This window comes from Centropristis striata, chromosome 14, assembly GCF_030273125.1.
Source record: "Centropristis striata isolate RG_2023a ecotype Rhode Island chromosome 14, C.striata_1.0, whole genome shotgun sequence".
Taxonomy (NCBI): Eukaryota; Metazoa; Chordata; class Actinopteri; order Perciformes; family Serranidae; genus Centropristis; species Centropristis striata.
The window spans coordinates 24,794,962-24,811,727 of record NC_081530.1 but is presented as its reverse complement, the minus strand read 5'-3'; the positions used below and the strand labels follow the sequence as shown (position 1 = coordinate 24,811,727).

Here is a 16,766-nt window from a genome sequence, read left to right as displayed (position 1 = left end):
ATAAAAGCCCATCAAAACTACCATTGTAACTAAATCTTGCAATAAAAAGGAGGGTTCTTAGAACTAAGTTCTACGGAAAAATTGCCCCGGACAAAAATACCTCATGTGTGCCTGTTAATAAAATTTTCTTACCACACTCTCTTTTATAGTTCTTTTTTTTTGAAACCCTCATTAACATTGCTATCTTGGTTACAGTGCATTCTGTAATAAGCTGTATTTAATGAGTTCAGTATACATATCCCAGCAGTACACAGGACTACTAGAAAAATTCTACAGGATGTGTCACGATATATATATGATATTATGTAAGTGTATTATATGAAACCTATGCATAATGGCGTACCTAGGCAGTAGCTCGTTAAACATTAGGTTTTAAAAAATGCACATTTCTTTCACTTTATATATGACATATGGGGTCAGCTTTGTATTTGAACCATGTGAATCTGACAGTGCCTTCACCTTGTCAGCTGTCCGCGTATCTGCTCGGTGAATAACAAGGAGATACATAATCGTGATGATTGTGTACTTATTTGTTTTGTTGCTTTGCTCAGTGTCACGAGTATGCCTTTGGTAGACTGTTTTATGCCGCTCTGTTTTATGCTCCGGAACTAACTGCCTCATTGAGGACATCAAAGTTTTTCTAATCTAAATCTAATCTGAAATCTTTAATGCAGACAGGACATGGTGCTGATACATAGTGAGTTCTAATTTTAACCATCGCATCAACTGTTCATATCTCTTCTTTCATCTGTGAAAATGGTAGCACGGTGTTTACTCAGGCCCTAGAGGGAGAGGGCAAGAGGAGACGCTTTAGCTACCCCTGGAATTGGCCAAGTTCCCTCTGAAAGTAATCCCTACATTTTTTAATGTTAAAACCCTTTGGTAACACAAACAACTATAACAAGCTGAAGTTTAATCATTTGAACGCATAAGCAAGTGTTTGTGTGCCCAATCACTTGGGTTTTAAGATGACATTGGTATATTTGTGGTCTGTGACATAAAAATGACAATGAAACATTTCTTTTTCTGGCCCTGCAAGACGGCACTACATAGCCTTTAGTACACTCTCTTTTGGTGTCATTCTCTGCCCATGCTTTCCCCTCTCCCTCTCTCTCTCTCTCTGGATTTGACAACCTGCAATGTTGAAAAGGAATGAACCTGTCACCTATTAGGCAGTCCTCTCCTCTGCTGAGTGGAAAAGAGTCAAGAAATGTGGAGTGAGTTCAGAACAGCAGTTCTCCTTGAAAACTTTAGAATCAGAATTGCCTTTCGAAGGAACTGAATTGAAAAGAAATCATGTTATGTCCACAACATAGAAAAACAACTTTAAATCCACATATTCAGCAAGTATAAGCAGTATATTAGCATTTAATACATTATTGAGGACACACCATAAAGTATCTGTAAACAGATATAAGTGTTCATTCATGTATAATGATATAAAATCTGATATTTGTAGTATCACTTGTATGCAAAACATTAATTTAAGACATTTGAATTGTTGAAAAATACGGTACATTTATAAAAACGTACAAATGTCATAGGATCTGTTTACAATTACATTATGGTGTTATAACCCATATACTGCTCACAAATGCTAAACAGAGGGACTGAAAGTAACTTGTAATTGATAGAGAAATGTATGTTTTGTGTTTTAAATGTTGTCTGTTTGGAATTTTGTATAATGTATCTAGCAAAATAAAAAGGGGTTGCTCCAGTTAAAAACAAAGTGCTCAATTTCTTCTGCATTTAACAACAAGGTGTGGTGTCAATTCAGGGAGTTTTTACTGTCTGAAAGCCTTCTTTCTTTTTTCTTTCTTTTATATGGTTCACACATGGTCCTTTATGGACTGTGGGCATTTATCTGCTAATGGTTGTTACTTATACATTGTTCCTTTTTTGAACATTGAAGCACAGCCTCTACATTCCCACATACCGTCCCCCATACACACACACACACACACACACACACACACACACACACAAACACAAACACACACAGAGACACTGTCTGACCTTCATAGTTGAGTTTGAAGCCGTGGGCAGAGACTGCAAAGTCACTGGTCAACCTCAAAGAGAAGACATTTCCTGTACTGGTGACAGGGGGAGGAACCTGGAAGCCTGTTAACCTGCAGAAACATAGAGAAGAATATGTTGACATTATCAGCAAATTACCAGATGCATTAAACATTCAGGAAAAACAATACTCCCTCCACTGTTGACAGCATAAAAGGCCTTACAGCTTGTTAACCTATAGCAACAAGAGATTAGCATATTGATGTGTTAAAAACACACACACACTGACGCATTCATCAGGTAAAAACAAAAAGAATGCAATCTTTGGCATAGAAGAGTGCAGAAGAGAGCCTTGACTACCCTGTCTTCATTAATTTTAACCTCTTCATCACTGGTTACTAAGAAAACTCCAGAAACCAAAATGTCATCAAATCTTTTTATGACTGAAATTCAATATGGGATATGTTGTTTATTTTGTTTTTCAAAAAGCACTCTACTGTTCACTTTTAAAAACATTATTTAAAGTTTGATACAAAATAGGGTTGGGCGATTGTTTCTATTTTGATATCGCCCAATAGAACTTACGGAAAATCGCAGATTGGTGTTGGGAGTAAGAGTAGTGAAATGTCAGCATGGACTCTTATGGAACAAGGAGCAAGTATTTTAGGAGTTGAGTATTTTGTAGGCCAACCCGGAAGTTAGCTTCACCATGGGGTCTGTTGAGAATTTGCCAATAGGATTTTTATATTGGATTTTTGATAATTATAGAAAATAAGCTCTGTGGCAAACACACACTTCTGATGCTTACGCATTTTGTTGAGCTTGATAATCTTCACAAATGAACACAACTTTTATGATGTTTTAGGCATTAATGCAGCGACAGAAGTGAAAAGCTTACGTTATGCTATAGCGAACTACACCACGGTTGCATGACTTGAACTTTACTACCGTTATGCTTCAGACGGTCTCCGACAAGCTAAGCAGCAGTTTTGACAAGCTAACATAACTGTAGCCTAATCAACAAGAGTTTGCAAGAGCACAGAAAAACACAACTAGAGACTATAAATGACTAGTGAGAGAGTTCCTGTCCGTGTCCGGCGTGATGATGTTTAATGTCCCAGACAACCACTGTAGTCTCATTTAGCCACATGTTAGCAACCCCCAGGGCACCTTTTTCTGGTTTAAGAACTCATTCCTGTGGCGCCCGGTAGAGAATCCAAATGCAGGTTGTTTGATCCATGAAAAAGAGACAGCAAACTGGTTTGTAATTAGGGGTGGATTCTTAAGAGCGTGCCCTGGACAGAAATTGGACCGTTCATTAATCCAGAGTGCTGCCGTTCGGTTATTCAGACTACCACTCTCTCGGAGCAGCAGAGCATACTGTGGGCACTCTGTCTGAGGAGACAGAGCAGTGGAGCACAGAGATTCATGTTAGTGCAGAGCGTCAGATTGGATTTAGGAAAGCACCCTAGGATTTCAAATTCATCCTTCACTCATGCTGATTAAAGGGGCACACTTCTGGCTCCACCAGAATCATCTGTACATCCACAGCAGTTACAGATTGTAGAGATTACTTATAACATATTGATGGTTCCGAACATATTAAAAAGCGTTGTAGCTAAAAATAACATTATGATCGATATGGTCGCCATGGGCAAAAGCCGAGTACAAAAAGCGCATATTTGCTGTCTTTCAAGAAACTCCTGTATGCTACGTTAGGCATACATAATACTTTTCCAGTTTGATTACACTCCTATCTCTGATGTTTGCTCTTACCGGGACCACTGCCTGGCACAGAGCCTCTGAGGCAGAACACAAACAACTCTCCGTTATTTGAAAATATAAAGAAGGGCTGCACTAAAGCTCACTACTCGATAGGGGCTTTTAAATAAACCAAACCACAAGATCAAAGTGTACCTACAATAAAAGTGAGACTGGGTCAGCTAACCAGTAATACTGACATGGGTTTGTGAACAAATAGGCAAACAAAGAAACAGAAGTCAAGTCCTTTAATCTGTACTCCACATGTTTGAGTTCGCTTACACACAACTGGCCAGGTGTCGCTTGATTTCAATGAGGAAGAAGAGAGAAGGAGGAGTAAAGGCCAGCTTTTTTTAAGGTATGGACAAGAGCCAAAGCTCCTTTCTGCCACTGCAACACATTTTGTTCTTGTCCTGCAGCTACCATTCTTCCTTTAGTTTTGCCTCCTTCCTTCCTTCCATTTCTCCCCTTCCTCTTTCATCTCTCCTCCTCCTTCTCTTCATCTTCCCTCAATCCACTGGCACCAGCCTTTCCTCTAGCATTAAGTTGCCAATAACTTCTTCTTCTTTCCTTCAGCTGCCCTTACACACTTCCTCCCCACTTTCTCTGCTCTTCTCTCCGTGGCATTTACCCACCATCTACTTCCTCTCTCCACCTTTCCATTTCACTGGCATTCATACAGCTACAGTACCTTTTTTTTACATGCTCATCACCTTTTCTTTTGTCTAACATCCTTTCATTTTCACCTCTGTCCCCTTATTTCTACTCTTTCATCTATGATCTTTTTTAATTTCCCTTTTCTATTTCATCTGAGTTTTCTACCTACGTTCACTTTCATCCTTATTCTTGCCCACACAGACCTTCTCCCTCATCTAAAATCCAGTCTACAAGATTGTATTTGCAAAAACAAAAGTTTATCAGTTTGAACATCAAATATAGTGTCTTCTTACTGTTTTCAAATGTCAAAAATACTTATAAAATGTCTCAATTTTCAGCTGAATTGTTTTCCCCCGCTTTGCCCAGTCAGAATACAATTTGTGATTAGAGTTGCAAAATCCCAGGAATTTTCCAAGTTCGAAAATTTCTATGGGAATTAACTGAATTTATGGGAACAAACGGGAATAAACAGGGCATTTACAAAATAGAAGGTTGGCACTTAAGAAGGAAATTAATTATAGTAAAGGAAAATATATTTTAGCATAATCTTGCATAATCTTGGGTAATTTTACTTAATTTGAATGGGTGGGGTCGAGGGCGATGATTAATATTTAACTCAACATTTTTTGATCTTGAATATTTCCAAAATTCCCCAGCTTAACTTCCCATGGAAAATTTATGGAAATTTACCAGAAATGTACTTGATAATTTCCAGCTCTATTTGTGACACTTTAAAGCATGGCTCTACAAAATGATCTTGGATCGTTCAGTATTACGTGTTGTCTGGTTTATTTTGGTGGAACAGCTTCAATAGTTTTCAGGTGGTTAGGTGGTCATTCCAGATAGATCCCCTCTCTCTGTCTCTCCTTGGAACTGTGTGTTCGTTATTATTAAGTGTCTTCTTATTCTGCAGTCATTGTGCTTTCTGCCTTATCTTTCATAATAGAGACGAAAACACACGAGGAATGCTTGACATAGCGGACAAACTCAATGTTATAGCAATATTTGCACCTGTGAATTGTTAAAAGTAATCTCTTTGTGGCTAACGTGATTGAGGTAAGAAATATTATGTCTGTCTGTGACCTCTACTTTTCAGAGACAAGGAAACTTTGGAATTTTAGCATAACATGTGCCTCAAATTATGATGAATGCCGTGACTTACTTTAATTCTGTATTCTCCTGCCCCATCCTCGCACTCATCTCTCTTCTCAATCTGACCTCTCATCTTTCTTTCTGTCTCAGCATTTTAATGTATTAAGCTTTCTAGCCGCAACACAACCACAACCAACCATTTCTTTGGGAACCTGGCCTCTCTTAGCCCTCTATCTGTACTTCCTCCCCTCTCCCTTGCTTGTAGCCTCTATTATAGACTTTTTCATCACTCCATCCTGCTCTTCGTTTCTCTCATTCTTTCGCCTCCTCCTTTTTATCTTGTATTAATTTTCTCTCTCCTAACCTCACTTCATATTACTATTTTTACATCTCACCTCTTTTCCCCCACCCCTTCTCCTATTTTTATTGAATAGTTAACTTGAATTTGTTCCTCTCCTGTACATGCACTTTCCTCTAATCATCCTGTCCATGTTTCTGCTCATCCAAACTGTGCTTCACCCCATGTATGGCATGCTTCTATATCTCCTGTCGATTTGCTTTCCCTTGTTTTCAGTTTCCTGTCTCTTTCAGTTGGTCCTTTGTGGCATCTTGATTCTACTCTGCTCCTTTTCTCTGTCTTGGTTTTCTCTCATCTTGTCCAATACCACTCAAAGCACGAATGGTGGCCACTTTCTTAAAAGCACCCAACCAACTATTTCGAGTATCCCTCTGCTTCTAATCTATATATCTTCTCTCCCTGTTTCTCTGTATCTCTGCCTTCCTATTTTTGGTCATTCTCTCCTTTCATCTCCATTGTGTAATTTATTTGCCCTCCTTGGTGTCCTTTCCTCTTTGATCTCACTCTAAAATGTTTCCCATGTTCAGACCTACACACAGTAAGCATGTTAGCCATGATATGCATGTAATAGAACACATGGCGGCATAATGCTTTAACTCCTTAGCAAATGGTCTTTGTATGTTCACATGCAAACTTCTTAGCTGTGCTACTGCAAACACTATAACACCAAAACATAATGCTATAGATGTGCAGCATTATGTGCAATTCCTGCAATCCTAAAAGCAGGGTAAAATGGAAAGGATGTATGATGATGTAAAGGAAGTGGTAGTAAAGCAGAACAACATTAAGTGTAAGGCCATGCTCATACAAACACATTTAAACAGAGGCACTCCGTGTAGAGTCCAAAGTAGTTTAAGAATCTTTATCACGGTGGACAGTAAACCAATCATGCTTTAACAATTGTAATGGGGTTCATTCAGGCAGAGTCTGAAGGACTTTGTGTTTCATCCGGGTTGACAAAGCTGCGTTCTTGTTAAGTTGTTAACAAGTTGCCCAGAAACATTGTGTGTAATAGTCCACCTTCCCTTCAGATATCTCTATGACACTCTCACTCTCTCAAACAAAGACACCGTGCGCTGCAGCGCTCGGTCCTCGTCTCTGTCCTCGACAATGATGTGCTGCTCTAATGCATGAAGTCGACAGTTTATGGGTCGGGTTGAGTTCAGGTGTTTTATTAATGCTACCAAGGCAAACTCAGCTGATTGTAATATAAATAATAATCAAGTCAACAAGAAAATATGATAAAGCCTATCTTGATTGGCGTGGGAGATGAGAAGAGACCGTATGAGACACATTAAGAGGTCTGGATTAAGCACCTACTGTCCTCAAATTCTAGAAACGCCTTTGCTCGTCTCCATGGTGCCTCGCCCCTACAGATAACTGTTCTCTCACCCCCACACATCAACATTTAGTGGTAAAAACAACAACACGCACACCCTTCTACTATCTTTGTGAGGACACTCATTGACATAAGGCATTTCGTAACCCCTTACTCTAACCTTAACCATTACGACTTTAAAACTAAGACTTCACCCTCAAACTGGCCTTTGAAGAAGTGAGAACCAGCCGAAATGTCCTGACTTGTTTAGAAACTCACTGTGTAGGGAGTACAACACACACACACACACACACACACACACACACACACACACACCGCATATAGTCTTTTTTCTGTGTAACAATTTTCCTCTGGATTTATGTGTTTGAAGATTTATGAGGTGAAACCAAAATTCTTTTACAAAAAGTGAAACAGAGATGGAACAGAGGGTATCCGACATTTAAGGTCTATCCCTGTAGGAGTGTGTGTTTGCTAGTGTGTGTGTCTGTGTGCGTGTGTGTGTGTGTGTGTGGTGTATAGAGTGAAATCACATTAGCAAGTGAATGAAGAACTAGGTAATATCAGCAGAGTGCTTTCTCTACCGCACGCACAAACACACATGTGGGGCGTCACACGGACACAAACACAGATAGAGACACACCGTTCTCTTTATTTATTTTCTCCAAAAAAGCAACCATGCAGTCTGGCTAATGCGATTGTCGGAGCCCCACCCCCACTTCTCCGTGTTTCTCCTTCTCTCTTTCTCTTCTTCCCTTGTATCTGATGGTCTCTTTATTGCCAAGAGGAAAAAGATATTTTTTGTTATTACTGTCATGAAAGAAGGAGAGATGGGGTGGAAAGAGATAAGCTGTGAATATGAAATAAAAAAATAAGGACGGACAGAATGAGACGAGAAGGGAACTGTTAATGTCTTGTGTCATGTTGAAAAATAATTTCTCGGATAAAGTCAAATCTGATGTGAACTGCATTGCTTCATCACATCAAAGAGTCATCTGACACGGACCTACAGACCGTGAACTCTCATGTGCTCAGGATAGATATTCATTGGAGTTAAAAATTGACCTGTATAATTATGCTTAAATAGATTGCATTTCACTTCACTTTACTGACATCAACTCTTTTAATGTTTAACCACATTGTCTTACTGAGCAGCTTAGATGAACATGGTAATTATTTGTATTGAATCATATTATGTTTTTCTTTTCTAATTTCAGTCAGTTTGTGATTGGTTTGAACAGGGTGGGCTTGTATTGTAGTGGTCAAATTTGACCTTGAAAACCATACTAAACCTGTACCTGAAGTAGACACTGCATCCTTCCTAACCAAGCATATCAATTAGGGATGGGAATAATTACTCGATGATCGATTAATGGTCGTTAAGAATTTGTTCGATCACATGGAATTTTTAATTGATCTATGTATTTTTTAAATTCTATCTATCTATTACTGTGTAGCAGTATCACTGAAATGAAACACGGCCTTGCGTTCAGTTCTGCGGCCGTACGTCAATAAGCCAATGAGCTGAGAATTAAGTTGGATAAAGCTACAGTTTGCAAACTGAAAGTTGCAATAACAATTATAAGACACACAGAAATACAAGAGGATTAATTTGAGCAAAACTATCTTACTGTCTCAAACCTTGCTAACATGAATTACTAGGTTTAATTTTATCCAAAACTTATTTAAGCACAAAACCCATATAAATATGCAAGATTACTGTGTAAACTAAGCTCATGCCTCTTCGGGGGCTAAAACATAAAACATTGAACTCCTTGACGTTATCTTTACAGTATAATCTCACTTGAGTTAGTTTCACGATCGACAGGATCAAGTCTATTTTCTTCCTTTCAAAATAAAAGTGTCCGTTATCAAAACAGGCTTTTGCATAGTGCTGTATGTATATCTTTTAATTTCCAGATGTATGCATGTTTTATACATACTGGAGTATGCATAAAAACATAGTAATTAATTAATTAATTGATTGTTATAGATAATTAAGTTGGCAGGGTACTTCCAAATGCCCATCCCTAATATCAATAGTGTGGAAAAAATCAAATTAACTCTTGATTAATATGTAGGATGGCTATTGAATAAAAAGAATATGGAGTTATGGTGCAATTGTTCCCTTGGGGCTTGTTACCATCCTCATTGTAACTACTAAATGCCAAACCCAACACACGGCAAAATGTTTTTGCAGCACCACAATGGTCTAATTACTAAAGAACAATAAGTCAAATGTATTGTAGGGGCACACAGCCATTAAAAGCGGGCAAAACACAAATATAGGGCTGCCATGTACAGTGTGACATAGATATCAACATTCAAATTAGATCTTTGATAGATCAGGCTGCAAAATCATGCAAAACTGTTGGTATAATCTGATCCACCTTAGAACATATTTATACACAACAGAGAAATTTACTGTTGAGCAACTTAATCCTTGTTGATGCCACACATCTTAAGGCCAAAGCACTTGTTAAATGGAAAATAGAATTGGGTGCCAATTTAGATTTTTTTCCTCATCAGATTTAACGGGGATAGGAGCTCAGTATTAAAGTCTGTTTATCTTCCCTCAGCTACTGTCAGTATGTGTAGCTACCAGTCCCTAACCACCAAAGTAGCAGCACCCAGAGACCACTGGGCGTGTTTGTCAGTGAGCGAGAGAAAGTGTGTACATCTCTGGTTGTGAGTGTGTGTACATGTGTTCTAGTTTGTTTGTGTGAATTTTATTGAGTTGATCCTGACCTAAGACCTGACCCAACAAACCAAAATGCTCTGAATGTCCCCTTCCACCAGTCTCTCTCCATGTTCCTCCATCCATCTTTTCTTTATCTTCCATCCCTCCCCATTTCTCTTCCATTCGGACTCTTTCCATTGGGAGAACAGTAACTGTATCAATTTACTGGCCACTTACTTTCTTTACACTCGTTTCTTTTTCCCATGAGGCAGGTAGCTCTCTACAAATGCACCAATGAAGGCCCTCTGGCCACGCCTCTACTCTCTGCTTGGCTTCCCACTCACAGCAAACATAAAGCAGTGCATATAATATGTCTTTGTCTTTAATTCCCTGTCTAGATTTTGCAATTTTTTTAAACAATACAACAATTTGTGTCTCTGACTACACTATAACCATGGGCAAAATAAACAATGTATGTCTTTTGTGTGATTCAGATTTCATTTGTCCAACTGTCTAGCACTATTAATTACTTAAACAATTATTATGAATTACTCTAACTGTCATGTATTACACTTGTGATGACGTACTTGATTCAACAGGTACATATTTGAAATATATGCATATGCAGATCATGCTGTGCTCTATTCAAATAGACTGAGTTACAGCTAGACAAAGTTAAAAACAAAGTACAATGAGGATACTTTACCAAAGCGAGTAGTTACCCATGGCTTTCACATGTACTACATGTACTACATTTAGTGAAACTGTAACTTATTTTAAATGACACTCTCCAAAATCTATACATTCATTTGAAATGCATCTTTTTCAGAAACGAAACCTGCCACATTCAATCAATTTAACAGTCACACAGTGTGATTAATCAAATCCCCCCCACACACACTCCAGCATTGTAATTTGAAATTTTGAACTGTGTATCGTATGTTTTTTTGAACATTAGTTTCTGTAATTTCATTGCTGTTTCATCATGCAGTGTTTAGTTAATATTCACATAATCATCAGACAGACTCTCTTTCTCAAAACACACACACACACAATCATGTCGAGAAACCATAAAGTTGATTCTGTTCATTTTTTCAGACTGCGTCAGAGGTTTCTGACTTTCTGAATTTATTCAGGAAGATTGTCTTGCTGAAGGCTCACAGATGTCCACAAGTTGTTTTTATTGATTTAAGACCTAGTTATATAGGATGAAAATAGATGTCTTTCCATTAGTGTCTCGGTTTTTATATATATATATACATATATACATATATATATATATATATATATATATATATATATATATATTTATACATATATATTAGTAAGAAGATAAAGTGCCTCCTCCAAATTACAGGCGTTTTCACATGACCTTCACCAGGACTGGAGAATGATTTAAGGATTTAAACATGGATTTAAGATCAAAGTTCTAGATTATATTACACTTTAATTAAGAGATGAAAGTCATCACAATTTACTGAAGCACTTTCAGATAACCTGTGATTATCTTCATCTCGACAATATATTAGAAAACATGTTTTGAAACTGAACCTACTCATTATTATTTATTCAAAGGGACATTATTACAGGTTATTACTGTGAAGATGCATAAAGAAAGAATGCAAAAGGCATTTCAATAAATCAAATTGATCTACTCAATTAATACATTTAACCTTAGAAATAGGTGTTAAATTAAGCTTGATTAAATATTCAAAATAACATGAAAAGGGCATTGTCCTCTTTGGCAAAAAAAAAAGTCATGTCCCCTCTCCCCCTTCTCTCTCTTCCACTTCATGCCAGTAGATTTATTTCCTCTGCTCGTGTCTAAAGTTCAGGGTCTGTAGTGAGTGATTGATTAACAACACCAGCCTGAGTGACACACACACACACATACACACGCTCAGTCATTTTTCAGGCTACAGTACATGTGGTCAATAGTCACTGGTGTGTCTTGTAAATCAGTCATTCCCCACCCACCCTGCACTGAGTCTGTGTATTTCACCATGCATGTGTATCTGTAAGTGTGTGTGTGTGTGTGTGTGTGCGTGTGACTAATTTAATGGATAGCATGTCACCATGGTCAAGGACCCTTCCACACACACACACACACACACACACACACACACATAAATTCACAAGATACAGGAACGCATAAACAAACAAAAGCCCCCTGGTCAGGTCACCCTTACACCCCGTTCATTGACTGGCTCCATTCATCACAGAAAAAGAGGGAGCAGGAGAGTGAGTGAAAGAATGAAAGAGATGTTTGCTCTCTAAAGTCTTGCAAATGTATGATAAGATTAATAAACACGTAATTCACCCAAAAGAGAGCACGACGGGACGATTGAGTGTAATTGATTCACTGCACCATATCATATCTGCTGAGGCAAAGGAAAACTAAAATATTTAACCATGACATTGAATCCCCGAACAAATATTCAGACTCAATGACCTCTGAAAACACACAAAAGATGAACACACACAAACTGAGCCACAAAAAGGCAGAGTAAACTTCAACAATCCTCATACACATATGCTTGAATGCACATGGACACACACTCTCAGCAAAACCAGACTGAGGTTCAAAACGGGAGGGAAAACCAATTTCCTTCCAGCAGATAGCATTCAGAGCCGTTAGCATGGCTTTGTATGTCAGTCTGTATGCATGCTAACCACTGTGTGTGTGTGTGTGTGTGTGTGTGTGTGTGTGTGTGTGTGTGTGTGTGTGTGTGTTTTATCTAAAAACTGTGCTTCAGCCTGAATGTGCAGTCTCTCCTTTTATCTTGCCATACTTCAGCAGCACAGCCTACTTGCTCATATGTGTGTGTCCGACCATGTGTGTTTGTGTGTGTGTCACTCTTATTGGCACCCAGCAGTGCAAACACCAATTTCTTCCAATCCCCGTCAGCATTGCTGTGATGCCCAGCAATGATAAACCCTTTTGTGGTGCATTGTGGAGGAGGAGGGGGGAGTTGTCGTCCCAGAGCTTTGGAGGTGACAGGGGCCATCGCTGCTCTCTGTGCACCCCCGAGGAGAGACACTCTGAATGGGGTTGAATAGTGGATTAACCTCCCTGTCAGCCCCAGAGGTTCAAAGACAAACATGCAGAGACTCGGACTGACATGAACTGACGCTCGTTAAAATGCCCAATCCATAATTGCGCAGTAGAATACTGGTTCTTCTAAAAATTTAAGAAAATAAACATGTAAAAAACACTAAACATGTTTGACTGTGATTGTCTCTACATCATGTTTAGGATAGAAAAATATTGACAATTTTCATTTTTTTTGTAAACAGTGGAGCATTGTTAAATTTTCTCCTTTATTATTGCATTCATGTCAAGATATTTTTAAACTTATCTAATAGAAATATTCATCTGGAAAAAAGTAAAAAATATATATTTTAACAGATTTATGGGCTACAATAATATATTACATAAACATAGGGATATTTCCCACACACTATGCCACAGTTGGTGTTCTTCATGAGACTTTTAAAAGGTAACTGTGAACATTATCCCTCCATTGTTGAAAAAGGAGTTGTTGCTTCCACTATTAAATGACAAATGCTGTGAACCTCCTTCTCCCTCCCTGCTTCTGTCCCTCTCCGTCTTTCTCTCTCTCAGGCAGTTAGATAGATAGTGAGTGCTGCCCCCCTGAGCTAAAGCTTGTTTAGGCTGCTGGCTACCTCATCACTTACTATTAAGCCTGACATGCATACATAGAAAAGGGGCAAACAAACACACAAATGCACATACTGGAAGGGACACACACATTAATGTGAAATGTTGTGCACACACCTGTATTTTGTAGATAGGCAGAGACAGATTGCATATGTCTGCTGGCATTTAAAGGGGAGGTGTCAGGGCTGACAGCACCTTAAAGGGACAGTCAGTGGAGAGATATATGGATGGGGGGAGACTAGAAAGAAAGAGAGGATGAGATGGGATGGTGAGAGACAAAGGGGGGGTGGAGAAGAAATATGATGGGAGAGGATATGCGCGAACACACACACACAGACACACAAACAGGCATACTCAGAGCATTTCTATGGCTCAGACTTGCCTCCACATGACTCACTCTCATTCTTAACTTGTCACATACAGATGCTTAATCAGGATAAATTTGAATGAGTGAATAACCCGATTATATCCATAGTCACCTTTCAACATCCATGTACTGTAATATGCTGTACAATAGATAGAGCATTTCACTTATCCTTGGTCAGATCATCTTAGCTACCTTAGCAGTGTTGCCAAAAACTGAACCTGCTAGCTGTTTAATTCAATTTTGACTGTCGTGTTTGACTGCCTACCAGGGAAATTAATAAAGACAGTGTTAAATATACCTGCTCTGCCTTCAGACTCTTCTTTCAAGTGTTGTTTACCCCTCTAACAAAAAAGTATTAATGTGCAATGTCATTAATTGAATCTTTCTGGACTGAGCTGAAAATGTGCTCTAACTTGCTGCGCAGTTCCTGGAAAATGGCTTCATTTCAGTGAGGCACTTGTTTGCTGGAGATGATATTACTTTTTTTTTAAATGTTAGATTGTAGAGGTCGGCCAGTAGTCCCACAGTTATCTTATCAATTTTTCATGTTTACTGCAATAAACAACCTTGTATTCCTCCGTGTGTGTGTGTGTCTGTCTGTAGTGAGGAGTATAACCTTGCCTGCGGTAATAACTACCTCTTTGACTTGTTAGAGGCAATAAATGGCCGCACAAAAAAGTGTCACAGAGCCAAACAATAGTAGTGTGCAGATGAGATGTATGCATGCACTAAGTCAATGGTTAAATGTTAACATGGCGTCTTGCCTGAAGGTTTTTCACCCATTTTTCCTGTGTATGTAAAATAACTTTTATGACAAACACAAATTCAAATTAAACACAAAGACAACAAAACCACAGACATACTTCCAACACCCTTGTGTTGTCTGTGTGAATTCTGGGGATTAAAAAATAAAACTAAGGACTGTGGTAATCACAAAGCAACAAATTAACACTAAAAATTGAGAAAATAAGACAACATATTAGACTTTAAGCAAGTAAGCATGCAGTTTAAAAAAAAAATAGCCACAGTTTGCATTGTGAACAAATTTTGCCTTCAAACTGTAATGAGAGCTGAGTCTTTAAAGTGGAAATCAAAGTGTAAATAACAGTGTGAATTTTCACAAGCTGATACTAGAGCTCTGGAAACTGAAAAACTGAAAAATGACAAATAATTAAAAAAGCACACAGAAAATGGCTTGCACCACAATTCGGTTAATGACTGAACATCAGCTGGCAGTATGGTTAACAAACAGAGGAAGTAACCATATAGTTCATATAGCCATATAGTATCCTAATTCACTTTTGTAAAGGAATTTACAACAAATGTTCATGTATATTTAATCTACCCCTGTATTGTATCACCATGTGGTTATTCCATGTCTATTTGCATATAGAGCAGGGAAGTGAGATACGATCACAAACGGTCACTCGAGACACATGTGGAGACTCATTCTAATGCCAGGTGTGAATAGATGTGGTTGAAGCTGTCCACTTGTGATCAGATCACCCAGGACGCATGTTAATACCAGGTCTGAAGAGCCTCACTGTATAGGTATAAAGATGGTATGAACATACAGTGTAGGTTGAAACATTTTCATGTACTGCAGCACACATAAAAAAAGACTTCGACTTCACAAAATGTAAAGTAAAATGGGTATCCGGCACAAAGCCAGTGAATTTCCCCACTTCATGTGCAGACCATGACATCAATAGCAATGGGCCAGCAGGAGTCAGTGACTTTAATATGCTATTGTGTGAAAATAAATGACATTCTTCATTCAGAATTGCTACTTTAAGAATCAGCTCTAAAATGGCTTTAGCCTCCAATGGACATTTAAATGCCTCTTTGTGTGTGAGTGTCTTGAGGTTGCCACTGTGTATGTGTGTGTTTCCCTGAGTGTGTTCACTGAGTTAGTTTTAGCCCCAGGGCTCAGGCCAAATTCTGTCATCGAGTTTTAATGTTTAATAACACAAGGCTAGAGCACAGTGCTGCATACTAATGACTTGGACACACACACACACACACACACACACACACACACACACACACACACACACACACACATACACACACACACACACAAAAAAAAACACAAAAAGGACCTATTAGCTGGTTGGAGCTTAGCTTACAACATTTTAAAAGTTGGTAATAGCAATGGTCATTAAAGAGTCGAATGACATTTCACACACACACACACACACACACACACACACACACACACACTCTATATAATTCCCATGGTCCAGTGAGGATACACAGCCTATAACGGTCAAGTGACAGACAGTGATTAATTGATACATCAACACCGTGGGTGTTCACGCATGTGCATGTGTGTTAAGGTCACTACATGGTCTTTTAATGGAATTCTTGTATTTCTGTTTTGAAGGATAATGGAGAGAGCAATAGAGCAGAGAGAAACACATTGTTCTCACTTGCTCTGTCTCTGGGCCTTTATGTCTCCTTATGTCTGTCTGTCTCTGCGCTATTCTCTGATTCTCCCTCTGGGCTGGAGATTGAAAGTGTTACTAGACCAAGTCATGTAATCTTTAAACACATCCAGTGTGTCGCCTATATTCATTCAGCAGCGGTGCACCGCCGCTAAAATTTCGCGGGATCATTAATATCACCTTTGATCCTACTATTTCCATAATGCAGATTTCAAAAAACAATTTCTTTGCTGCTTGGTCCATGTCTTTCAAATGTAACATCCCCTATATGTAATGCTGGCTTTTAACTGGAAATTTGAAGTCCATTCTGAGATAGCCCTGATAAGATCATAAGCAAATAAGCAGTCCCACATCAACATCGCTATCCACA

General features: G+C 38.6%; 1 protein-coding gene across 1 annotated transcript in view; it reads right to left on the bottom strand.

Moving 5' to 3' along the window:
* Positions 1-16,766, bottom strand: part of csmd3b (CUB and Sushi multiple domains 3b) — a 380,920-nt gene that overhangs the window by 253,079 nt on the left and 111,075 nt on the right. Inside the window, exon 4 of the mRNA XM_059350826.1 lies at positions 2,017-2,129. Coding sequence (XP_059206809.1) covers positions 2,017-2,129 — 113 coding nt within the window. The remainder of the gene's footprint in view (positions 1-2,016; positions 2,130-16,766) is intronic.